At 59.4% G+C, this 26,926-nt stretch overlaps 1 protein-coding gene and 1 long non-coding RNA gene across 4 annotated transcripts in view; one reads left to right on the forward strand and one right to left on the reverse strand.

Moving 5' to 3' along the window:
- Nucleotides 1–26,926, reverse strand: part of IQSEC2 (IQ motif and Sec7 domain ArfGEF 2) — a 58,054-nt gene that overhangs the window by 25,066 nt on the left and 6,062 nt on the right. The window contains 1 exon segment of the mRNA XM_089770207.1: nucleotides 26,238–26,267. Coding sequence (XP_089626333.1) covers nucleotides 26,238–26,267 — 30 coding nt within the window.
- Nucleotides 11,873–21,266, forward strand: LOC149523400 (uncharacterized). 3 transcript variants are annotated; one of them, XR_016347173.1, is made up of 4 exons: nucleotides 11,873–12,803; nucleotides 13,287–13,436; nucleotides 16,460–16,595; nucleotides 21,085–21,266. It is a non-coding gene; the product is annotated as an uncharacterized LOC149523400 (long non-coding RNA). The 3 variants fall into 3 exon arrangements; XR_016347172.1 differs by lacking the exon at nucleotides 21,085–21,266 and adding an exon at nucleotides 18,050–19,029; XR_016347174.1 differs by lacking the exons at nucleotides 16,460–16,595; nucleotides 21,085–21,266 and adding an exon at nucleotides 18,050–19,029.

Raw genomic sequence — 26,926 nt, forward strand, 5'->3', positions numbered from 1 at the left:
CCGGCAGCGGTGGGGCTGTGTCCCCTTGCGCCCCCTGCACGGCCCCCCAGCGCAGTGGGAGAGAGAGCAGAGACACTCCAGCCCCACTGCCTGGGGCTCAGCCAGCCCAGGGGTACACTGGTGAGCAGGCGTGCCAATGCCACCATGTGAGCACACATACGAGCGTGCGTAAGAGTGCTTGAGTGTGCACCAAGCGTGACTGTAGATGTGCTGCCTGTGCACACTGATGCAGGGGCTTGCTGCAAAAGGTGTAAGTGCAGGGCTGTACGGGCGGACTACCCCAGGTCAGTTCCTGCTTGTGACTGGGTGTGCAAAAGTGCGAATGCAGCAGTGTGCATGCACACGCCCCGGGCATGCAGCCTTTTGAGCAGGTGTGCCAAACGTGCCCAGGCTGGAGGCAGACCGCACCGGCTGGCACGCTTGGGCATGGGTGTGCCTGAATCAGGTGTGTGCAAGCCTGCCCAAAGGTGTCTGTAGAAGCGTGCAAGGGGGGATTTGCACGCCTGACGGGTCACACCCTTGCTCAATTTCCATGCACACCGGCGGGGGGGTGATTGCACGCGAGGGGATGTCTCTTTGTGCACAACTTTGCACGGGGAGGGTGCTCAGATCCTACATCCTCCCCTCCCCTGGTGAAGGGGCCTGTGTCTGACCCTGCCTCCCTTCATGCCACCTGTTGCCAAGCAACAGGGTGTGGGGTTGCCAGGCAACAGCAGGGTGCTTTTTATATCCAGGCAGTGGGACGTGGGTGGCCCTGAGAGACAAGGGGGTGACCAGCACAGCAAGGGGGGCAGCGCGGGGGCAGGGGCCAGCGCCATGCTCAAAACCAGTGGAGGGGGGCTGAGAGTGGAACCACTCCCCTGCACTTGTGCACCATGGTGAGCAGGCCGTGCAAAGGGAAGTGTGAGGGGGGAGGCCAGCGCACGTGTGAAAATACTGGCGCAGGCAAGGAGCCAGTGGCTGTGGCTTAGCAGCAACCCTCGCCCCCCCCCCCCCCCGAGTTGCCCGGGTGCCTTGGCCCGCACCCCAGGGAGCGAACCCAGGAGTCCTCGCACGGGCTGGTGCTGCCACCTGGTGGTCAGGCCAGTACTGCACCTCCTACAGGGCTGGCTTCCCCACCCTGCCGGCTGGGCGTATTTCACCCACCGCCTGGCCAAACCAGCTAGGCCGGCCTCCGCCATTGCTCAACCAGCGCCAGTCCCTGGCCGCAGGGGCACGGCCGCACAGAACGCCGCGCGGGGACAGGTCGTCCAGGGCTGAGATGCAGCCAGCTCTGGGGCGGGGCCGTGGGGGCACGGCCGCACAGAACGCCGCACGGGGACAGGTCGCCCAGGGCAAGATGCAGCCAGCTCTGGGGCGGGGCCGTGGGGGCACAGCCGCACAGAACGCTGCGCGGGGACAGGTCGCCCAGGGCTGAGATGCAGCCACCTCTGAGGCGGGGCCGTGGGGGCACAGCCGCACAGAACGCTGCGCGGGGACAGGTCGTCCAGGGCTGAGATGCAGCCGCCTCTGGGGTGGGGCTGTGGGGGAACAGCCGCACAGAACGCCGCACGGGGACAGGTCGCTCAGGGCTGAGATGCAGCCGCCTCTGGGGCGGGGCCGTGGGGGCACAGCCGCACAGAACGCTGCGCAGGGACAGGTCGCCCAGGGCTGAGATGCAGCCACCTCTGAGGCGGGGCCGTGGGGGAACAGCTGCACAGAACGCTGCGCAGGGACAGGTCGCTCAGGGCTGAGATGCAGCCACCTCTGAGGCAGGGCCGTGGGGGAACAGCTGCACAGAACGCTGCAAGGGGACAGGTCGCTCAGGGCTGAGATGCAGCCGCCTCTGGGGCGGGGCTGTGGGGGAACAGCCGCACAGAACGCCGCACGGGGACAGGTCGCCCAGGGCTGAGATGCAGCCACCTCTGGGGCAGGGCCGTGGGGGAACAGCCACACAGAACGCAGCGTGGGGACAGGTCGCCCAGGGCTGAGATGCAGCCGCCTCTGGGGCGGGGCTGTGGGGGAACAGCCGCACAGAACGCTGCGAGGGGACAGGTCGCCCAGGGCTGAGATGCAGCCGCCTCTGGGGCGGGGCTGTGGGGGAACAGCCACACAGAACGCTGCGAGGGGACAGGTCGCTCAGGGCTGAGATGCAGCCGCCTCTGGGGCGGGGCTGTGGGGGAACAGCCGCACAGAACGCTGCGAGGGGACAGGTCGCTCAGGGCTGAGATGCAGCCACCTCTGGGGCAGGGCCGTGGGGGAACAGCCGCACAGAACACTGCGCAGGGACAGGTCGCTCAGGGCCGAGATGCAGCCGCCTCTGGGGCGGGGCTGTGGGGGAACAGCCACACAGAACTCAGCGTGGGGACAGGTCGCCCAGGGCTGAGATGCAGCCACCTCTGGGGCAGGGCCGTGGGGGAACAGCCACACAGAACGCAGCGTGGGGACAGGTCGCCCAGGGCTGAGATGCAGCCACCTCTGGGGCAGGGCCGTGGGGGAACAGCCACACAGAACGCAGCGTGGGGACAGGTCGCCCAGGGCTGAGATGCAGCCGCCTCTGGGGCAGGGCCACTGGATTTAGGGAGGCTGAACGAGATTATTTTGGAGCTGGGCTTTGACCCGGATGCCGGGGTCACACCCAACTCTTGTCGAAAAAGTCAGATTCGGGTCTCAGATCCTAGTCAGCACCACAGCACCCGACTAGCCCCCTGCTGTGTTCCCTCAGCACAGCCCCCCAGCCAAAGCTGAGCAGCCGGGGATACCCTGGCCTGGGGAGATAGGGGGATGCAGCACAGAACGGTACAGAATCCACGCCGGGTTGCATGATCCTTTTTATTCCATCTGGTTCTCTGCCAGACAGAGCTGGCTTCCCTCCATACAGCTCATCGAGCAGCCGGTCGCAGGACCCTGGGGCTGTATTTACAGGGGGCAGGCTATGAGATGGGGAGGACGGAGCTCTGTGGGGTGCACGCATGGCCAGCTCTCTGTGCATTCCCTCTTCCCCCCTCCCTGTGTACTCGTGCCCAGGTCAGAAAACCCACGGGGCACACACGCTGGGAGACCTGTCAGCATAGGGCATCGGGGCACACTCACCTTACACACCCACCACTGGAGAAATCCGTGCAAATCCCCCTTCCCCTGCTGCACACTCAATTTGCACCAGCACCACTCATTTTGCTCGGCTCCCCCGTTATCAAGGGTAAGCCACACAGCTTCAGCACATCAGGCACACATCCCTCTCGTGCGACTCACCCCCACTTTGCGTTCCCATCCATCCACACGGAAAGCTGGAGCCATTTGCACCACTGCTGATTCGTGCAATGCACACTTGCCCAGGACACCTGCGATGGGGGAGGGCGGGATATGCACCATCCCCCTCCCCTTCTTTGCAAACTGATGACTCCACAAATTAGTGCAAATGACGCCCATTTTGTAACAACAACCGCTTGAGAATTCAGCACAAGTTCCCAGTCCACGGTGGATCCGTGCAATGCACACTTGTGTTGCTCACCCACCGCAGGGGAAATTGGTGCACGTTTTGCACGCCAGCCCCAATAACTGAGCTCGCTGGCTGCACAGCAGAGGAGGCCAGGACACAGTCATTGTGCACACCTGCTGCCGGGGAGATCTGTGCCAATTCCCCCTCCCATTTTGGTCACTAGCTCCATGCAAATCACACTTGTTCCATGCCCGCCCCTTTGGGGGCAATTAGTGCCAACCCTTTTGCACACCCGCCGCACAAAGGATCTGTGCAAATGGCACGCAGGCTTGTGCCTGACTCCCACGGGGAGGGAGCAGCATCAGCCCCCCCCACACACCAAGTCACGTACATTTTACACACCCACCACCAGGCAGGTCAGTGCAAGCCACACACTTTGCACACGCCTCCATCTTGCACGGCCCCTGGCTGCTTTGTGGGCAGATGCTAAAGAGGCTTCGCACGGCCCCGTGTACACCTGCCCTCCTGCACGTGCACGCACGCCACCAATCGGGATCAGCACGGCCCCATCCGACTCCACCGCTGGAGGCTCAAAATCCCTGATGAGTGAAACTTGGGGGAGGGCAGGATCCCCCTCCCCCTGCCCCCGAAGCGGCAACCCCAGTGCACACAGGTGGGTAAGGCCCCCAAGTCCAGACGAGGCGGGCGGGGGCAGAGCAAGCTCCAGAAAGCGGCTCCGGAGAGGCGGGCGCGAGCGTCGTCGGTGTCAAAGGTTTGTTGGCTCCAGGGCACCACCAAGGATGGGGGGGCGGAAGGCCCACAGAAGCATGGAGGGGCTGTCCAGATGTTTGGGGGGGGCAGGCTGGTTTCTGTGGCTCCATCGCTGTCCTGCAGGGGGCGTAGCGGGCGCTGGGAATTAAGGCTTATGCTTCTGCATAGAAAAATGTGTACATTGTGATGGGGGAGGGGAATTCGGGAAGGGGGATGGAGGCATCGTGGTCTGTTCCAGAGACGCAAGGGGTTTAAAAGCAGTCACTGAGTCAGGTCTCATCCCTGTGGGCCAATCCGGAGTCACCCCGACTGCAATGGGAACAAAGCTGGATTCTCTCAGCCTGCTGCAGTTAATCCGGAGTCAATCCAGAGTCACTCCAGAGTCACTCCCAACCACAATGGGAACAAAGCTGGATTCTCTCAGCCTGCTGGAGTTAATCCAGAGTCAATCCAGAGTCACTCCCAACCACAATGGGAACAAAGCTGGATTCTCTCAGCCTGCTGGAGTTAATCCAGAGTCAATCCAGAGTCACTCCCAACCACAATGGGAACAAAGCTGGATTCTCTCAGCCTGCTGGAGTTAATCCAGAGTCATTCCAGAGTCACTCCCAACCACAATGGGAACAAAGCCGGATTCTTATCCAGCCCACTGGAGTTAATCCGGAGTCAATCCAGAGTCACTCCCAACCACAATGGGAACAAAGCTGGAGTCTCTCAGCCTGCTGGAGTTAATCCAGAGTCATTGCAGAGTCACTCCCAACCACAATGGGAACAAAGCCGGATTCTCTCAGCCTGCTGGAGTTAATCCGGAGTCAATCCAGAGTCACCCCGACTGCAATGGGAACAAAGTTGGATTCTCTCAGCCCACTGGAGTTAATCCAGAGTCAATCCAGAGTCACCCCTGACCGCAACAGGGACAAAGCTGGATTCTCTCAGCCCGCTGGAGTTAATCCAGAGTCACCCCGACTGCAATGGGAACAAAGCTGGATTCTCTCAGCCCACTGGAGTTAATCCAGAGTCAATCCAGACCGCAACAGGGACAAAGCTGGATTCTCTCAGCCCGCTGGAGTCAATCCAGAGTCACCCTGACTGCAATGGGAACAAAGCTGGATTCTCTCAGCCCGCTGGAGTCCATCTGCAATCAAACCACAGTCACCCCGACTGCAACAGGGACAAAGCTGGATTCTAACCTCAGCCCACTGGAGTTAATCTGGAGTCAATCCAGAGTCACTCCTGACTGCAAAGGGGTAGAGCTAGATTGTGATCCCAGCCGGCCAGGGTCAATGTGGAGTCACGCCCTCACTGCAATGAGGACAGGCCTGGATTCAGTTCTCAGGCCACAGGGTCAATCCAGAGTCAATCCGGAGTCACACCCTGACTGCAGGATTGTGAGTCGTTCCCGCAGGGACAGGCAAGCGGCTCAGCCCTGAACCAGACCGAGCAGACGGGGAGGCCAAAGTTCGCAGCCGGCCCGGAGACCCAGGGGTGGGCCCCTTGGCCGAGGCCGAGGTTCAAAGTCAAGCCTACAGGGTCGAAGGCCAATGCCCGAGAGGTCAAAGGTCAACCTCAAATGGCTGGGCGCCCCAGGCGGAAACAGGCCGCGTGGGGTCGGAGGTCAAACGCAAGTGACGAGAGGTCAAAGGTCAGCAGTCGTGAAAGGGGGTCAAGAGGTCAGACAATCTGCCCAGGCCCACACTAGGTCAAAGGTCAACCCTCCCAGGGCCTGGAGGCCGGGAAAAGGCCAGGGGGGTTATGGGAGCCCCAGAGGGCCAGAGGGCGGAGCCCCACATGGCGAACAGACGGGGTTAAAGCTCTGTGCCAAGAGGTAGGAGGAGGTCAGAGGTCAACCCCCCGCCACAGGGGGGAGGTGAAAGGTCAAACAAAACGAGGCCAGGGTATCTGCCCAATCCAAAAACCCCGACGGGTCAACCGGCCAATCAGAGACCCCGCTGCATCGTTGCTGTGGGTCCCCGCGGCCACGGCGCCCCAGGCGCGCTCCTCCCCCGCCCCGGCAGGCAGCGCTGCCCAAGGGGGAGCGACAGTGCAACGCAAGCGGGAGCCGACCCACGGTCCCCGAGGGGCCCAGCGGCCGCGGGAGCCGTCCATCTGGGCCAGTCCCCAGAGCGACCCACCGACCTCGCGGGGCCCGTCCAGCGCCTGGCAAGCGACATCTGACCAACCGATTAACGGTTCCCCGCCGGGTGACACGGTCGGGCGAGTCCACTGGCGTTGTTGGACCTGTCGGTTGGGACTGTTTGACCCCCCCCCCCCCCCCGCCAGCTGGGCTGGCTTGTGCCACCAGGAACGTCGAAGGCGGGGAGGTTAAAGGTCAAACCCAATGCGTGGAGGGTTAAAGGTCACCCATAGGTCCCGGGGCTAAAGGTCGTGCCAAAAACTGGGGGTCAAAGGCCAAACCAACCCCCCCCCCCGTCAGAGCAGCTGGAGGGGACAGGCAGAAGCGGAGGGGAGGGTCAGAGGGCCGGGGGCGTCTCTGGAACAGCCCGGCTCTCCGTGGCGGGGGGCAGAAGAACAGGGGGAGGTGTGAGCAGCGCCCCCTGCAGGCTATCTAGAGGACGGGCTGCTGCACGCCGAGGCAGGGCAGCAGAACTGGTGCGTCTCCTCGCCCTCCAAGTCATCCCTGGCGGGGAGAGTGGGGGGGGGACAGAGAGACAGGGACAGACAGGTTAGACCCACAGCGCTCCACACAGGCCACGCCCCCTTCGGGGGAGGGGTGCCACACCCCTCCCCTCCCCCAGGGGTGCGCGGTGCAGTGTGCATGAGAGGGGCGTGATGGGGAGGGAGGAGCTAGACACTAGACCCCACTCCCCTCCCAGAGCTGGGGAGAAACCAAGGGAGCCCCCCCCTCTGCTCTAACTACTAGACCCCACTCCCCTCCCAGAGCTGGGGAGAAACCAAGGGAGCCCCCCCCCACTGCTCTACCTACTAGACCCCACTCCCCTCCCAGAGCTGGGGAGAAACCAAGGGAGCCCCCCCCCTGCTGCTCTAACTACTAGACCCCACTCCCCTCCCAGAGCTGGGGAGAAACCAAGGGAGCCCCCCCCCCCGCTGCTCTAACTACTAGACCCCACTCCCCTCCCAGAGCTGGGGAGAAACCAAGGGAGCCCCCCCCTCGCTGCTCTAACTACTAGACCCCACTCCCCTCCCAGAGCTGGGGAGAAACCAAGGGAGCCCCCCCCCCGCTGCTCTAACTACTAGACCCCACTCCCCTCCCAGAGCTGGGGAGAAACCAAGGGAGCCCCCCCCCGCTGCTCTAACTACTAGACCCCACTCCCCTCCCGGAGCTGAGGAGAAACCAAGGGAGCCCCCCCCCCCGCTGCTCTAACTACTAGACCCCACTCCCCTCCCAGAGCTGGGGAGAAACCAAGGGAGCCCCCCCCTCGCTGCTCTAACTACTAGACCCCACTCCCCTCCCAGAGCTGGGGAGAAACCAAGGGAGCCCCCCCGCTGCTCTAACTACTAGACCCCACTCCCCTCCCGGAGCTGGGGAGAAACCAAGGGAGCCCCCCCCCCGCTGCTCTAACTACTAGACCCCACTCCCCTCCCAGAGCTGGGGAGAAACCAAGGGAGCCCCCCCCCCGCTGCTCTACCTACTAGACCCCACTCCCCTCCCAGAGCTGGGGAGAAACCAAGGGAGCCCCCCCCCCCGCTGCTCTAACTACTAGACCCCACTCCCCTCCCAGAGCTGGGGAGAAACCAAGGGAGCCCCCCCCCCCCCCTGCTGCTCTACCTACTAGACCCCACTCCCCTCCCAGAGCTGGGGAGAAACCAAGGGAGCCCCCCCCCCGCTGCTCTAACTACTAGACCCCACTCCCCTCCCAGAGCTGGGGAGAAACCAAGGGAGCCCCCCCCCACTGCTCTAACTACTAGACCCCACTCCCCTCCCAGAGCTGGGGAGAAACCAAGGGAGCCCCCCCCCCCGCTGCTCTAACTACTAGACCCCACTCCCCTCCCAGACCAAGGGATAGAACCCAGGAGTCCTGGCTCCCAGCCGCCCCCAATCACTAACTCCACTCTCAGGGGTAGAACCCAAACATCCAGGCTCTTGGCCCCTCCCCCATCTCTCTAACCACTAGACCCTACTCCCCTTCCTGCACCAGGGAGAGACCCCAGGAGTCCTGGCTGCCAGCCTCACTGCGCTGGGGAGAGCCTGGCGCGTGGGGGGGTGAGTGGGGGTGGGGGGCTGGCTGGCTTACCTGCTCTCTGCCTGCCGCGCAGGGGGAGCTAGCTGCGCGTGGAGGAGCGACTGAGGACAGCAATACTGGTGCAGAGTGGGAGACGCGGAGGACCTATAGAGGGCAGCAGAGAGACAGAGGCAGGGAGAGACAGAGGGGGGGCTAGCGGGGGTGTGAACAGGGGGAGAAAGGGGTGTGAATGTGGGGACAGGATGGAAAGAGAGACGGGGGTGTGTGTGGGGATAGATAGATAGGGATGGGAGATAGAGGGGGACAGACAGATAGAGGGAAATAGATGGAGGGGGACAGACAGATGGATAGAGGGGGATGGATGGATGGATGGATGGATAGAAGGGGGTGAACAGATAGAGGGGGACGGACGAATGGATAGAGGGGGACGGACAGATAGAGGGGGTCGGACGGATGGATAGAGGGGGATGGATGGATGGATACAGGAGGACGGATAGAGGGGGACGGACGGATGGATGGATGGATAGAAGGGGATGAACAGATAGAGGGGGATGGACGAATGGATGGAGGGGGATGGATGGATAGAGGGGCGGGCGGTTGGATAGAGGGGGATGGACAGATAGAGGGGGCAGATGGACAGACGGAAGGATGGATAGAGGGGGCAGACGGATGGACGGACGGATGGATGGATAGAGGGGGCGGATCGATGGATAGAGGGGGCAGACAAACGGATGAATGGATAGAGGGGGCAGACGGACGGATGAACGGATGGATGGATAGAGAGGGATGGACAGATAGAGGGGGCGGACGGACAGATGGATGGATGGATAGAGGGGGCAGACGGACGGACGGACGGATGGATGGATAGAGGGGGCGGATCGATGGATAGAGGGGGCAGACAGACGGATGAATGGATGGACAGATAGAGGGGGCGGACGGACGGATGGATGGATAGAGGGGGCGGATGGATGGATAGAGGGGGCGGATGGATGGATAGAGGGGGCGGATCGATGGATAGAGGGGGCAGACAGACGGATGAATGGATGGACAGATAGAGGGGGCGGACGGACGGATGGATGGATAGAGGGGGCGGATGGATGGATAGAGGGGGCGGATCGATGGATAGAGGGGGCAGACGGTTGGATAGAGAGGGATGGACAGATAGAGGGGGCAGACGGACGGACGGATGGATGGAGAGGGCGGATCGATGGATAGAGGGGGCAGACGGTTGGATAGAGAGGGATGGACAGATAGAGGGGTGGACGGATGGATGGGGGGCGGACAGACGGATAGAGGGGGTGTATGGCAGGGGACCAACAGAGCAGCGCGGGGTCCGCGGGTCAGGCAGGGAGACAAAGCGGGGGCGGGACAGCCAGGTGGGGAGAGCGAGCGAGAGACAAAAGGGGGGGAAGAGAAGAAAAAACACCAAGTCAAGAAGGAGCAGGACAGCACTGACCACACAGAGACCCCGGCCCAGCGCCGAGGGGAGCAGAGCCCCCTGCGCCAGAGCCGGACGCTAAGAGCAGCACAGCCAGCCACGCAGAGACACACAGCCCGGCAGGACACTACGGAACGGAGAGACACGGGGCCACGGAGAGGGCCAGGCTGCGCCCCCGGGACCATCCACATCCCAAGGAGCTACGTTTGGAGAGAGCCATGCTGCGCCACGGAGCCACATGGAAACAGAGAGGCAAGGAGGGGGAGAGAGCCACGCCAGGCCACGGAGCCACATAGGGACACAGGGGCAAGAAGCAGGGAGAAAGCCATGCTGGGCTATGGAGCCACATGGGGACAGAGGGGTGAGGAGAGAGCCACGCCGGGTCACGGAGCCCCATGGGGACAGACGGGCGAGGAGAGAGCCACGCCGGGCCACGGAGCCCCATAGGGACAGACGGGCGAGGAGAGAGCCACGCCGGGCCACGGAGCCCCATGGGGACAGACGGGCGAGGAGAGAGCCACGCCGGGCCACGGAGCCCCATGGGGACAGAGGGGCGAGGAGAGAGCCACACCGGGCCACGGAGCCCCATAGGGACAGATGGGCGAGGAGAGAGCCACGCCGGGCCACAGAGCCCCATGGGGACAGACGGGCGAGGAGAGAGCCACGCCGGGCCACAGAGCCCCATGGGGACAGACGGGCGAGGAGAGAGCCACGCCGGGCCACAGAGCCCCATGGGGACAGAGGGGCGAGGAGAGAGCCACGCCGGGTCATGGAGCCCCATGGGGACAGACGGGCGAGGAGAGAGCCACGCCGGGCCACGGAGCCCCATGGGGACAGAGGGGCGAGGAGAGAGCCACGCCGGGCCACGGAGCCCCATGGGGACAGACGGGCGAGGAGAGAGCCATGCCGGGCCACGGAGCCCCATGGGGACAGATGGGTGAGGAGAGAGCCACGCCGGGCCACGGAGCCCCATGGGGACAGAGGAGCGAGGAGAGAGCCACGCCAGGTCACGGAGCCCCATGGGGACAGAGGGGCGAGGAGAGAGCCACGCCGGGTCACGGAGCCCCATGGGGACAGAGGGGCGAGGAGAGAGCCACGCCGGGCCACGGAGCCCCATGGGGACAGAGGGGCGAGGAGAGAGCCACGCCGGGCCACGGAGCCCCATGGGGACAGAGGGGCGAGGAGAGAGCCACGCCGGGCCACGGAGCCCCATGGGGACAGAGAGCCATACTGTGCCACGGAGCCAGGTGGGGAGGGGCACAGAGCGGGAAGGTGGCCACACCAGGCTATGGAGAGAGTCACGGAGCCAGTGGGGAGAAGGCCCACGCAGGCCCTGACAGCGCCACGGGTGCACAGAGAAAGTCAAGCTGGATGGGGTGGGCAGGTGGGTACTGGAGGGTGCCGATTGTGGTTCCCTGGAGGGGGCCGGAGCCGTGGACACCTCAGGGCAGGGGCTGAGAACCAAGGCAGGGAGGGCCACCAGCCAGCCGGGTGGGGAGCTGGAGACACATGGCCTGGACAGGAGAGGAGGAAATGGGGGGGCGGGTAAGAGCACCGGACACCGACCCGCTACAGGCCCCGAGGCCGTGAAAAGCAGAGACGACCTTGTGGCCCGGCCCCATGACCTAGGCCACTGCTGCCAGTGCATCTCGGACCCACGGGCCCGTTCTCCCCGGCTCCCCCTCACTGGTCCACAGGACCCCACGCCCCTCCCAGCGCTGGCGGCCAGCCGGGAGGGGGAGGGGGAGGGGGAGGGGGATGTATTGCTCGGGGTATGAACACCTGGCCACTGTTTGCCAAAAGTTTCTACTCAAGAAGCTACAGGAATCGGTTCCGGGTTTGGGGGAGGGAATTCCCAGGCAGGTGGGAAACTGAGTCACGGCCATAAGTCCTGACACAAGACAGCAGCTGAGCTCCCCACAGTGCCCCCTCCCTGCTCGGACAGAGCCCCCCCCAGTCCCTGCTCCCCACGGGGGAGCCCCTCGCCCAGCCGCCTCTCCCCCACTCACGCGCTTCCCGGGGCAGAGTCCATCGCCGCCTCCCGCCGGGCCCGGACTCTGGAGCGGGAGTCACTGCGCCTCCATCAGCTGATCGGAAACCCGATCCCGGCGGGGCGCCCGGGGGCGGGCAGGGGGTTAACCCTGTGAGAGCCGGGACAGGCCGCTTCCGCCTCCCCCTCTCACCACCACACAACCCAGGCGTCCGGCTCTAACCGCTAGCCCCCGCTCTAGCCCCCACTCCCCCCGCGAGAACCCGGCTCTAACCACTAGCCCCCACTCCCTCTCCAAGAACCCGGGCGTCCGGCTCTAACCACTAGCCCCCGCTCCCCCTGCAAGAACCCGGCTCTAATCGCTAGCCCCCATCCCCCCTGCAAGAACCCGGCTCTAACCACTAGCCCCCGCTCCCCCTGCAAGAACCCGGCTCTAATCGCTAGCCCCCATCCCCCCTGCAAGAACCCGGCTCTAACCACTAGCCCCCGCTCCCCCTGCAAGAACCCGGCTCTAATCGCTAGCCCCCATTCCCCCTGCAAGAACCCGGCTCTAACCACTAGCCCCCACTCCCCCTGCAAGAACCCGGCTCTAACCACTAGCCCCCAATCCCCCACGAGAACCCGGGCGTCCCGCTCCCCCTCTAACCACTAGCCCCCACGCTCCACCAGGGAGCGAACTCAGCCCTGGCTCCCCGCCCCCCACCTCTAACCACTCAACCTCACTCCCCTCCCCGGGCCAGGCGCGAACCCGGGCGCCCCGCCCCGCTGCGAGCGGCGGACACACAGCGCCGGGCTGTCAACAGGAAGGGCGGCCGATGGGCTGGGCGGGAGCCGGACTCCGGAGTCCCGGGGGCTGTGACCAGTCCCTGCAAGGCTGGGAACGGGCGCTAGGGGGCAGTGCGGGCCGCAGATCCGCCCCTGCTCCGCGGCGGGGGCTGACTCCAGTGTGTGTCCCCGCCCGGCGCTTCTTTCCCGACCCGGCGACCCTACAATAACAACCCGACCTGTGCTGCACTGCCCACGGTAACAAACTGCCTTGCAAGCGTCTCTGAGGGGGCTGGGGGCCAGGACGCCTGGGGTCCACCCCTAGCGCTAGGAGGTGATGGGCCCTAGTGGTTAAAGCCAGGATGCCTGGGTTCCACCCCTAGCTCTGGGAGGGGAGTGGGGCCTAGTGGGTAGAGCTGGGAGCCAGGGCACCTGGGTTCCATCCAGTCTCTGCCAGAGGAGTGGGATGTAGCAGCGAGAGCGGGGGGGTCTATTCCCACGACAGCGTGCCACCGATAACATCCACAGCTATTAATTCTCTCCCATTTAAGTCCTCGGGTTTGTACAAGTAATAGGTAAAGAAACATTGCAGTTACTTAGCAACCTGCTCCGCTGTGGGGAGCGGATTGTTTGTGGCTGGCTGATCCTTGGCTAAGGGCGAGGGTGTTCACACACGGGGGGGGGGGGGTACACATGCATGTCTCCCCACAGATCTGCAGTTATCTGCACGGCTCCCTACAGGAATATTCATGGGCCGGGTCCCAGCTGGAGAACACACCCGTGCAGCTATGACTGACAGACCTCCAAGCTCCTCTGGCGGAAAAAGACACCTCTACCTGGCGGGGCGGACTGTTTCCCCCACACGTGACCAATCGCCTTGTTCATTTTGAGGTAATTCCCCTCCCCCCGCGACTGTTAGCGATGTACAATTTCCTGGTTGCAGGAAACAAGGGGGCGATCAGGTAAAGGCGGAGCCAGATAAGACGCGTGGAACGGCAGGTGTTGAGATGCAAACAGGTCGCGCTCTGAACCCAGTAAAACAACTTGTCAATATCGCGGTGCCAAAATGTGCTCCCAAAAATCCATCTCCGGAAAGGTGTCTCTAAGAAGCAAGTTTCTTACTTTGTCTCTCGATTTTGATGCGCACCAATGGAAATTGTGTGTGAAATCTGCATTGACAGACCAAAAGCTCATCCTCCCTGGGTTAACGAGAGATTTCATCTCTAGCTGCAGACAGACACAGAAATGTCTTAAGAGAGCTTAAGAGCTCGTTAAAGACACATACACCTGTCTCTCAAAAAGTAATAGATTTCATAACTATACCAGACCCCCGCACAGAGCTGGGTATATTATACATGTCATAGCTCGATATATATTGTATAGTTCTCTGCAGAAACATACACAAAGTAACAGATTATATAGTTCATAGGTCTCTCCAGAAATGCACACATTTAGAGATGGATAGATCCGTTTTCGAGATTTCAGAGCAACACAGACACACACATAGAGATATGAATTTTACACAATAAATTGCAACACAAACATACACAGACACCAATTAGTAGTCTATTACATTCCTAGACCTATCAAAAATGCTGGAAAGTTTTCTATAATATTGATAGAGGCATGTGGATCTAAGCCTATAATCTAGAGTCATACGAATTATGTTTCTTATGTTATTAGCCACAGCTACATACAGAAATCGACACAGAAATCTGTGACTGTCATATTCATAGATCTACACACACACCTAGGAACGCCTAATAATTATGTTCCTTATTATAATATATTCCTCGAGCAACACATCCAGGACTAAAATGTAAGACAGGAGCTATGTATGTCTGCCTGTGTCCCTACCTCATATGCTCAAATATGTATTTACGTGTAGTTATGAATATTAAAGTTTCCTAGCATAGCCAAAGTCATTAGATGGTGTAATCTGACACCCTGCATCACAGGCCAGAGAATTCCTTCTAGTCGCCTTGGGACGTAGCCCAAAGACGTCACTTAAAGAGCTGAAGAAGAGCCCCATGGAAGTGCCCTAACAGAAGTTGGTCCCATGAGAGATATTTCCTCACCCATCTTCTGTAAACTCTGGAGAACGGGGGAAACCGAGTCCTCAGCAATACCCCTGCCATAACAGGTATTTGATAGATCCAGATATACAACCCTGCTACTGAAAGCGCCCCTCCCCAGTACCATGCCTCCAGCTCTGACCAACCCCAGATGCTTCAGAAGAAGGTGGGAGGAAAAATAAACCAAGTTCCACAACCTCCCCAGGCAACTTATCCCAGTGTGTCACCCCCGACAGGCAGGAAGTTTTTCCTTATGTCCAACCTAAACCTCCCTGGCTGCAGTTTAAGCCCCATTGCTGCTTGTCCCGTCCTCAGAGGCCAAGGGGAACCATTTTTCTTCCTCCTCACTCTGACACCCTCTTAGATACCTGGAAACTGCTTCATGTCCCCCCTCAGTCTTCTCCTTTCCAAATTGAACACACCCAATTCTTTGTCTGCCCGCCCAGCTCCTGTTCTCTAGACCGGCCATCAGTCTTGTTGCTCTTCTCTGGACCCTGTCCAATGTCTCCACATCTTCCTTGCAATGTGGTGCCCAGAACTGGACACAATCCCCCAGCGGAGGCCTGACCAGCGCAGAGCAGAGCAGAAGAACGGCTCCTCCTGTCTGGCTCACAACACTCCTGTCGGTGCCTCCCAGAATCATGTTTGCTTGTTTTGCAACAGCATCACGCTGCTGACTCATGTTTAGCTTGTGGGCCGCTCTGACCCCTAGGCCCCTTTCTGCAGTTCTCCTTCCCAGACAGTCGCTTCCCATTGTGCGTGTGACACGGATTGGTCCTTCCTAAGTGGAGCCCTTTGCATTGGTCCTTATTCAACTTCACCCCATTGACCTCCGACCATTTCTCCAGTGCGTCCAGATCAGTTTGAATTCTGACCCTGTTCTGCAAAGCACTTGCCACCCGTCCCAGCTTGGGATCATCTGCAGACTGAGTCAGCATCCTCTGTGTGCCAATGTCTAACTTGCTGAGGAAGACACTGAATAGAACCTGGAATGGGACTGTGTCTCCTCAGACGGCAAGGGAGGGGTCTGGGAGCAGGGGCAGTGACACCCCAGAATGACCACAAGGGGGCAGCAAGTGCCCCAGCCCCAGAGAGCGGCTGCAGGCCCGGCAGCATAGACCCCGCCGCCCAGGCTGGCCCTGGGGAGCCCCCTCCCACCTCCCTGCTCTGACCCCTGCGCCCTCACCCCTCCTCCCACCCCATGCTGACTCCTGCACCCCCAGCCCTCTGCCCGGAGCCCCCCCCAACTTGCAGTCTCTGCCCTGAGCCTCTCCTTAAGGACCGGAGCAACACCAGGTCAGCGTGTTAGCAAAAGATAAAGGATAACCGAGTAACAACAAAAGTTATTAACGTAACCCCATGAGCATCTATTCCTAGAGACGGGTACATTGGCTCTCCCTAGGCACACACCCGGGTAGGTAACACACATCACAGCACCTTGCTCCTGTGGCGCCTGCAGCACTAGCTGTGCGTCTGGAAAGAGACATCAATAGACAGGTCCAGGTGTGCTCCTAGCGCGACGGTAGGACAGCACTGCCTCCGAGCACGCACCGCCTGTCCCTCCAGGTGTGTGGGGTACTCACAGAAATACCTACAGTGTTATTGACTAGTCTGTATTAAATCCAGAGATACATGCACATTCTTTCGTGTGTAGATACACCTAATAATATGTGCTGCAGGACCAGTCGTTGTTTTTTAAGCTTTTACATAATAATCTAATACTCGCTGGTACTTGTGTAGCTATTGATTTATTAATAATAATATAATAATAGATTAGTATATTCTTGTGCAGACTCTGATTATAAAGTTCAGAATATAGCTATTCATATTATATTTCAGATACAACAACAAGAAAGAAAGAAAGAAAGAAAGAAAGAAAGAAAGAAAGAAAGAAAGAAAGAAAGAAAGAAAGAAAGAAAGAAAGAAAGAAAGAAAGAAAGAAAGAAAGAAAGAAAGAAAAAGTGTTTGGATGTAGGTAAGTAGGTAGGTAGAGAGAGGGGTGGGGATAGATAGATAGATAGATAGATAGATAGATAGATAGATAGATAGATAGATAGATAGATAGAAGAGCTGTCAATTAATTGCAGTTAACTCATGCAAATCACTCACAAAATTAATCATTTTAAAAAAGTAATCATGATTAATCACAGTTTTAATTGCACTGTTAATATGAGAATACCAACTGAAATTGATTATAAATATTTTGGATGTTTTTCTACGTTTTCACATCAATGGATCTCAGTTACCACACAGAATACAGGGTGTCCACAGCGCTCTCTATATTTCTATTTTTTATTGCAACCAAAGAAAGAAGAGAAATGGCGTTTTCTGTTCGCCTCACACAGGGTGTCGGGGAACCCCTCTGCCCTGCAAGTGCCACTTACCAACGTGACTTTTTTCCTTTTTGGTCACATGACTGCCCTCTAACCCAGAACAATGCCCAAGTGCCACGCCTGCAAGGCCACTCAGTCCTACGTCCGGTGCAGCCAATGGCTCAGACACAGAAGTGCATTTGCCTTACAATGGCACCGCACAGCGAGAGCAGGCATCCACCTGGCCCAATTGGAGCCGGCTTGGCAGGGTTTTTCCGTGCCAGATGTGCAGACCAGGCATGTGGCCCTTCATATGTCAGCCACCGTTCCAAAGGGCGTGTCCATGCCGAAGAGAAATAACGTTCCACAAATAAGGCATGAAGAGGCGTGTTGTGAGCCAGACACGAGGAGTCATTCTTCTGCTCTGCTCTGCTCTGCACTGATTGGGCCTCAGACAGAGTCTTGTGTCCCGTTCTGCGCACCACATTTCAGGAAAGATGTGGAGACATTGGAGAGGGTCCAGAAAAGAGCAACAAGACCGAAGGCCGGTCTAGAGAACCAGGAGCTAGGAGGGGAGGCTGAAAGAACTGGGCTTGTTCAGTTTGGAAAGGAGCCGGCTGAGAGGGGACGTGATAGAGGTTTTTCAAGAATCTAAAAGGGTGTCAGAAGAGAATGGAGAAAATTTGTTCTCCTTGGCCTCTGAGGACGGGACAAGCAGCAATGGGCTTAAATTGCAGCCAGGGAGGTTTAGGCTGGACATTAGGAAAAACTTCCTGCTTGTCAGGGTGGTGAAACACTGGAATAGGTTGCCTGGGGGGTTGTGGAATCTCCGTCCCTGGAGATATCTCAGAGCAGGTTGGACACACGCCTGTCAGGGATGGGCTAGACCAGTGTTTCTCAACATTTTTGTTATAAAATGCCCCCCCTTTTTAATTCTGAGTACCCCCCGTACCTACAGCTTTCAGACACGCACAGTTGTTTTCTACCAGTGCAACACATTTGTTTAAACAACTTTGTCGTAGCCGGGCGGGCGATGGCCTTTTTGGGCGTAAAAGGGAGAAAAATACGAAAGCGCCGTCAAACTTCAAACACAAATTCCGTTTTCTCCACGTTTCAGTTGTGCTGACGGACCCCCCGGACTTCTCTCAAGTGCCCCGGAGGGGACTCGTCCCGCTGGCTCCAGACGTTACTGGGTCCTGCCGGGAGGGCAGGGGGCTGGACTGGACCTCGCGAGGTCCTTTCCCGATGCAGGGTTCTAGGGTTGGTTCCACGTGTAGCTGACCTGCGTGGGGACGAAGGACGTGTCTCCGGCTCTGCTCCACCCGCATCCTGCCATGTCTCGCGTGCGGGAGCAGCCTGGCGTCTGAGCCAGCGCACGCTGCTTTGCAGAACACGTTCCCGGCAGATTTGACAGGACGCAGAGAGGAGCCAACAGGCGCTGTCTAAAGATAGCCGCCGCGCTCCCCCAAGGCTCCCGAATCCAAAGCACCTTCCAAAATCTGCGAGGGACGAGGCGGGGAGCCTGCTGGCAGGCGTCTTAAAGGGGCAACGCTCCCATGCGGAAGCCACCCTCCCCGAACCTTCCAAAGAAAAAAAATCCACCTTTGGGGGGGGATTTGCAAATGAGCACGCCTCCATCTGTTCAGCTTCGGAGCGTTATCGAGCGGCATGTCTCCTCCGCGCGGAGGCGTGGCCTCTGGAAAGGGGTCGGCGGAAAGTTTAGCACCGCCAGCACGTGACTCTCTCACACGCCACCGGCGATGACCATCTCAGACGACCGCCCGCACTCGCTTCCTGGTGCCTCTGTACGTAAGGAGCGGGCAGGGTTCTTGCCCCAAAATGTAAAGGCACTTGTTGGTCTGAGCGATTGGCTGGACAAGATGTAGGACTGAGTGGACTTTACGGCGCTAACATCAGACGTTGTTTCGGTTTGGGGGGCAGTTATGTAACCGGGAAAAGCGCCGAATGGCTAAGTTGCACTTTCGCGCGTGAGAGAGAGATTGCCCTAGAGCGCTGGTGTGACGGGAAATGAAAAATACCGTTGCTTTTGCTTCTTTTTTTTACAGCGCAGTTATTTGTAATAAAAAATCAACTCTATATTTGAGTCTATCTGTCTGTCTGCCTAAGAACTCCTCCCAAACGGTAAGAGCTAGCACTACCAAATTCGGAAGGCAGCTCCCTTTTATCATCATAAGAACATAAGAACGGCCGTACTGGGTCAGACCAAAGGTCCATCTAGCCCAGTATCCTGTCTGCCGACAGTGGCTAGTGCTAGGTGCCCCAGAGAGGGTGGACCGAAGACAATGATCAAGCAATTTGTCTCCTGCCATCCTTCTCCAGCCTCTGACAAACAGAGGCCAGGGACACCATTTCTATCCCCTGGCTAATAGCCTTTTATGGATCTAACCTCCATGAAATTATCTAGCTTCTCTTTAAACTCTGTTCTAGTCCTGGCCTTCACAGCCTCCTCTGGCAAGGAGTTCCACAGGTTGACTACACGCTGTGTGAAGAAGAACTTTCTTTTATTAGTTTTAAACCTGCTCCCCATTAATTTCATTTGGTGTCCTCTAGTCCTTCTATTATGGGAACTAATTCATAACTTTTCTTTATCGGCCCTCTCCACACCACTCATGATTTTATAGACCTCTATCATATCCCCCTCAGTCTCCTCTTTTCTAAACTGAAAAGTCCCAGTCGCTTTAACCTCTCCTCATATGGGACCCGTTCCAAACCCCTAATCATTTTAGTTGCCCTTTTCTGACCCCTTTCCAAGACCAAAATATCTTTTTTGCAGTGAGGAGACCACATCTGTACACAGTGTTCAAGATGTGGACGTACCATAGTTTTATACAGGGGCAGTAAGATATTCTGGGTCTTATTTTCTATCCCTTTCCTAATAATTCCTAGCATCCTATTTGCCTTTTTGACCGCCGCTGCACACTGTGTGGGAGTTTTCAGAGAACTGTCCACGATAACTCCAAGATCTCTTTCCTGATTTGTCGTAGCCAAATTAGCCCCCATCATACTGTACGTATAGTTGGGGTTCTTTTTCCCGATGTGCATTACTTTACACTTATCCACATTAAATTTCATTTGCCATTTTGTTGCCCAATCACTCAGTCTGGTGAGATCTTCTTGGAGTCCCTCACAGTCTGCTTCTGTCTTGACTATCCTAAACAGTTTGGTATCATCTGCAAACTTTACCACCTCACTGCTTACCCCTTTCTCCAGATCATTTATGAATAAGTTGAATAGGACTCGTCCCAGGACTGACCCTTGGGGGACACCACTAGTTACCCCTCTCCAATCTGAAAATTTACCATCTATTCCTACCCTTTGTTTCCTGTCTTTCAACCAGTTCTCGATCCATCATAAGGGCTTGGCTGTGCCAGGACACTGGGATGTGTCTCACATCTCCTCACGCCACCCAGAGAACAGACAGATCCTCAGGCAGGTGAAAGGGACTGGCTGGGGATGCCCCCCTGGCTGTGCCCGCTGGAGCTCCCCTGGCACCAAGCTGCTGCTGTGAGAGAGGGCTGGGGATGTCCCCTCTCCCCAGGGCAGCCTGCACCCCGAACCTCTCCTCCCCCGCCCTGCCCCGGAGCAAGGATTCGTATGGAGCAGGGACATTTCCGTGGTATTTACCAGAACACAAAACCTGAGTTAAGGCCCCGAGCAAGGGCAGGTAAATCATCTACTATAGCTCTAGCGTCAGCCCCATGCACTTTGCATTTGGAGCTGTAACTGAAATCAATACTTTTGAAAATGTAGAAAAGCGTCCAAAATATGGACTGTTAGAAGAGTTACCCGCCATGGTCGGGTCCTTCAGGGCAGAGGGTTGGGGGGAGACAGAGAAAGGGGTTGGGGATGTGGGGGGTGCTCAGAGCAGGGAGCAGGGTAGCAGGAGTCAGCGTTGAGAGGTGAGGAGGGGCCCGGGACAGAGGTAAGGGGGCAGGAGTCAGAGCAGAAGGATTGGAAGCAAGAGGGGGGTTCAGGAGATGGAGTGCGGGCTCAGGGCACGGGGTGGAGGTGGCTGGCGACTGCTCCCTACGGCTGGGGCACTTGCTGCCACCCTGTGGTCATTCCGGGGTATCACTGCCCCTGCTCCCAGACCCCTCCCTTTCTGTTTGCTGAGACACATTCCCATTCCAGGCACGTCCCAGTGTCCGGGCACAAGCGAACCCTGCCCGGGCTTCGAGTTCGGAGGAGAGGAAGCTGCGTACGGAACTCGACGGTGCTAGTTCTTACTATTTAGGGGGACCTCTTGAACAGACGGACTCAAAGACAGACAGACGGACGGACGGACTCTCTCAAATACAGAGGAGATGCATTCCAGCCGCGATTCTATTGTTGTTTCGCTGTGATTAAAACAGTGATTAATCGCAATTCGGTTTTGTCAGCGTTTGACGGCCCTAATCGCCAGACGTGTAAATCTTTGTGTGTCTCTGTCCCCACAATACCTCTCACTGCACGACAGTCCTAGTGCTGGTAACTATTAATATTCTGTTATCCATCGCTAGCCACAGAAATACAGACAGATGTACATGCGGAATGTAACCTGGGATTCAGAGCTGTGTGTGTCTCTGCCGATATGTAGGTGAGCGGGATATTACATTCATCTCTACACCTATGGCTAGGAATTTAAACCATTCCCTGGTGAAAGCGAGTATTTCTGTGAATGCAGAACTAAGGATCCTGTAGTGAAAGAAGCTTCAGGAAGTAGCCAAGTTAGTCTGTACAGAAAAAACCCAAAGGGTCTGGTAGCACGTTATAGCCCAGGAAAGCTCATGATGCCATCTACGTGTTTTGTTAGTCTCTAAAGAGCTACCAGGCCACTGGTTGTCTTTTATCCTGTAGTGATTTATATGAAACTAAGACTCGCTCTATAAACAAACTACACGGTATAATATGAACTCGGTACGGACAAATAATTAGCTGCCCGTTAGACTGTTCCTTTGGCTATTCATAATCATGAGCAGAGATTTCTCCCTTTGAGAGCTATAGATTTCTGTTACTTAGAGAGGACAGGACCTGTCCAAGGCAATGCAACACACCAGGTTTTGGCACACACACCATCCACGCAGGTGTGTGCGTGCCTGTGTCCTTGCCACCCCCTGCGGGAGGGGCTGAGGCCGGCCGTGTGCATAGCACATGTACAGCCGATCCTGCAGCTGCCTTCACCGCCGGGATGTATTTCTTTCCCCAGCCAGACGCAGGGATCAGCTCTCATTGTAACAGTGCGTCTCACAAGCCAGCTCGGAGACAATACACCTACGGAGAGCGCAGCTTCTCTTTTTTTCCCCCTTAATGATTAATTCTTCTAGGAGGCAAAACTACTTGGAGGTTGGTTTTTTTTTCCTGGCAGGTTTTTTTGCAAATGAAAACACAAAAATGTTTTGGGTCAGACCACGGGCCCATCGACCCTGGCATCCCACCTCCTCCAGCCCAAATCAGACCACGGGCCCGTCTACCCCGGCATCCCACCTCCTCCAGCCCAAATCAGACCACAGGCCCATCTACTCCGACATCCCGCCTCCTTCACCGCAAATCAGACCACAGGCCCATCTACTCCGGCATCCCGGCTCCTTCACCGCAAATCAGACCACGGGGCCCGTCTACCCCGGCATCCCACCTCCTCCAGCCCAAATCATACCACAGGCCCATCTACTCCGGCATCCCGCCTCCTTCACCGCAAATCAGACCACAGGCCCATCTACTCCGGCATCCCGCCTCCTTCACCGCAAATCAGACCACAGGCCTATCTACTCTGGCATCCCTCCTCCTCCACCCCAAATGAGACCACAGGCCCATCTACCCCGGCATCCCGCCTTCTTCACTGCAAATCAGACCACAGGCCCATCTACCACGGCATCCCACCTCCTCCACCCCAAATGAGACCACAGGCCCCTCTACCCCGGCATCCCTCCTTCTCCACCCCAAATGAGACCACAGGCCCAACTACTCCGGCATCTCTCCTTCTCCACCCCAAATCAGACCACAGGCCCAACTACTCCGGCATCTCTCCTTCTCCACTCCAAATCAGACCACAGGCCCAACTACTCCGGCATCCCGCCTCCTCCACCGCAAATCAGACCACAGGCCCATCTACCAGGGTGGCTGGCACCCGCTTGCTGTGGGGGGGGGGGTGACAGCCCCAGCAGGGGGGCGGTGGGGACACACACACACACACACTCTCGCTCTCTCACACCCTCATCCCTCCAGCTGCTGCGAGGTGACTCAGCTCTAGCTAATAATTATCCAGGAAACAGAGCGGGGAGGGGGGATTTATTTTAGTCACAAGGCTGATTCCAGAGGTCCCCCCCCCCCACCGTCATGGCAACCAGGGTCTCCCTGTGTACACCCCTCCCCGAAAATTCACCTACCTCCCCTCCCCCACCAGGAACATGGGCCAGCCTCTTATGGGGGGGGTCTCCGCACGGTTTTATTGTAGGGTCGCTCTGCATACACCGCTAGGTTGTCAGAGGGGCTTTCCGTGCACCTGTAGGCTGTGTCTGTGTGTTGTTTACAGTCTCTCTGGCTTGGCTCAGGTAGCGGCTGTCTGTAGACGTGGGTGGGTTTATGGTAGCGCCCCTCTAGTTTGTTAGTGTAGGGTCTCTGGTGCCCGCCCCTCTTGGCTATTCCCGAGTCTCCCTGCATTGTTATTGTAGGGTCTCCCTGCTGTAGGGTGCCCTTTGCTGGTGAGGCCCTAGCCTCCAGGCCCCTCCTGGCCCCATTCTCCACCCCCCGCCCCCGGCGGCGTTGTGTGCGGCTGTTCCCCAGCTGCCCTGCCCCAGAGGTGGCCGCACCACGTGAATCTCGCCTACCGTAGAAACAGCTGTTGGGAGGCTGGTGCTGTGTATGCTTCGGGTTGCCACGGCAACGTATCCTGGCAGCGCTGTATTGTCACTCCTCCTCCGAGCTGTCAGCTCGCCCCTCCCGCCCCCATGTCGCCTAGCAACGTCCTGCTACATTCGCCTCGAGGTGCCACCACCGCGCACCCCCCGCCACACAGCCCCCCGCGGCCCCCTCGGAGCCAGGCCCGCCTGCTCTAACCACTACTCCCCCCTCCCCTCCTGGAGAACCCAGGATCCCGGACACCCCCCTCCCGAGTCAGGACGTGGGGAGTCGGCTGGCAGGGGGCAGCCAGGACGCCTGGGTTCTCGCCTCTGCTCTGGGAAGGGAGCGGGGGCTAGTGGTTACAGCGGGGGGGAGCCAGGGCTGCTGGGTTCACTGCTCCTGTTGCCCCCTTTCCCACTCCCGCGGGCATGGGGGTAGGGTAGGAAGAGCAGCGCACGCCCCCCCCATCCTGAGCCTGCTGGTACCACATCGCAGTCTGTTCTGACACGCACCGTTGGCCCCAGGACCCCTTGGTGCCCCAAGCATGGGGCCAGGCCCCCCCAGCCCCGCCTGCGGAGGCCACAACCTCAGGCCAGCACCCCCCCGCCAGCTCCCAGGGCTCCGCTGTCCAGGGGGGCCGGCTCGGGCCAGTCTGCCCCAGGGTCTCACTAGCCCCACCCCCCGGGAATCGGGAAAGTCCCCCCCCCGCCGCGTCCCGTCCCCAGGCCGTCGCCCGCCACCGCCGAGCTGAGCAGTTCTCGGGGGGAAGGGGGCAGCCCCGTGGCACCTTCCCGTCCAGAAAACCCCTCCCCCGTGCAATACACGGCAGGGACACGCACGGCGCGAGGCCTAGTAGTTAGAGCCAAGGGGTGAGACTCCTGGCCAGGCCCCATTCTCTTCACTGAGCATCCCTGCTTCCCTCCTCACCCCGACCTCCGAGCCAGGAGAGGACCCAGAAGTCCCGGTTCCAAGAGCCCCCTCTTCTCTAACCACTGGACCTCACTTCCCTGCCCTGAATCCTGGCTCCCAGCCGCCCCTGCGCTACCCACTCTATTTACGCCAGTAGCCAGCCACCTCTCGGGCAGGGCTGTTTTAACACAACGCGCACACACACAGGGTGCCAATATGGTTGTGTTCAGACGCACTGGTTGTGTGTGTTCTGTACACTATCGAGGGGGAAATCGAAAATAATTGCTTCACTAATGACATAATTAGCAGAGGAAACTAATTCTATTCCAGCCCGGGGAAGGGAGTGGAGTTTAGTGGTTAGAGCGGGGGGAAGGCTGGGTTCTCTCCCGGCTCTGGGAGGGGAGTGGGGCCTACTGGTGAGAGCGGGGGAGGTGGGGGGACTGGAGCCGGGACTCCTGGGTTCTCTCCTGGCTCTGGGAGGGGAGTGGGGCCTAGTGGTTAGAGTGGGGGGAGGGGACTGGAGCCAGGACTCCTGGGTTCTCTCCTGGCTCTGGGAGGGGAGTGGGGCCTAGAGGTTAGAGTGGGGGGAGGGGACTGGAGCCGGGACTCCTGGGTTCTCTCCCGGCTCTGGGAGGGGAGTGGGGCCTACTGGTGAGAGCGGGGGGAGGGGACTGGAGCCAGGACTCCTGGGTTCTCTCCTGGCTCTGGGAGGGGAGTGGGGCCTACTGGTGAGAGCGGGGGGAGGGGACTGGAGCCAGGACTCCTGGGTTCTCTCCCGGCTCTGGGAGGGGAGTGGGGCCTACTGGTGAGAGCGGGGGGAGGGGACTGGAGCCGGGACTCCTGGGTTCTCTCCCGGCTCTGGGAGGGGAGTGGGGCCTACTGGTGAGAGCGGGGGGAGGGGACTGGAGCCGGGACTCCTGGGTTCTCTCCCGGCTCTGGGAGGGGAGTGGGGCCTAGTGGTGACAGCGGGTGGGGGGAGGGCTGGAGACGATGTGAGTGACAGGGCAGACTGTGGCCGAAGTTCCCAAGGGCGCCACAGAAGAAATCCTGGGGCTAGTCGGACAGCCAGACCCTGAAATGTCTGTGATGTGACCAGGGCCAGGGCTCCGTCGGGCCAGGCGCTGCCCAGACCCCGACTGAGATCGGGGCCCTCTTGTCCCACCGGTCACCCTACGCCCCCCCACTTGGCCCTGCACTGCTGACCCCCGACGTGTGACCCACTTCACCCAGCAGAGCTGAGTCCCCGAAACTGCCGCGTCCAACCATGCTGGAGGCGAGATCCCTCCCCCCACAGCATCTCGCCCGCCTGGGCCAGAAAGGGGGCGCCCCACGGCCACGCCCCCCCACGGCACCCCCGCTGGTCGGGGCCACGGTGCGTGTCCATGTCCCAGCCTGGCGGAGGGGGAGCCGCGGCGGCCGACAGCCCCAATCCGACGCCCCCTCCCCCCCGTGTGACCGGAGATGGGCCGGGCCGGCGAGCACCCGGCCCAGACAGCAGCTGACTGGGCGGGGGGGGGGGACGCGGGAAGCAGGGAGCGCGGGGGAGGGCGGCCACTGACCTGACGGTTCGGGAGTTCTCCCCGTCGGACCTGCGCGAGAGAGGGAGAGAGAGCAGGGTGAGCGACGGGCGGCACCCCAGCCCCCCCCGCCCCGCGGCAGAACAGCGGAGACACCAGGAGCAGGCCCAGGGCGCCGGCGAGACGAGGCCACATCACGCGGCTCCAGAACCGGGGACAGAGAAGGGCCGACCCAGAGAGCATCCAGCAGGGAAAACTCACAGAACCCAGGTGTCCAGGCCCCCAGACTCTAACCGCTAGACCCCACTCCCCTCCCAGAGCCAGGGGAGAACCGGCATCCTGACCCCCGGCCTCCCGACTCTAACCGCTAGACCCCACTCCCCTCCCAGAGCCAGGGGAGAACCGGCATCCTGACCCCCGGCCTCCCGACTCTAACCATTAGACCCCACTCCCCTCCCAGAGCCAGGGGAGAACCGGCATCCTGACCCCCGGCCTCCCGACTCTAACCGCTAGACCCCACTCCCCTCCCAGAGCCAGGGGAGAACCGGCATCCTGACCCCCGGCCTCCCGACTCTAACCGCTAGACCCCACTCCCCTCCCAGAGCCAGGGGAGAACCGGCATCCTGACCCCCGGCCTCCCGACTCTAACCGCTAGACCCCACTCCCCTCCCAGAGCCAGGGGAGAACCGGCATCCTGACCCCCGGCCTCCCGACTCTAACCGCTAGACCTC

The sequence above is a fragment of the Pelodiscus sinensis genome, chromosome 18 (genome assembly GCF_052426305.1).
Source record: "Pelodiscus sinensis isolate ZL-2025 chromosome 18, ASM5242630v1, whole genome shotgun sequence".
Classification (NCBI taxonomy): Eukaryota; Metazoa; Chordata; order Testudines; family Trionychidae; genus Pelodiscus; species Pelodiscus sinensis.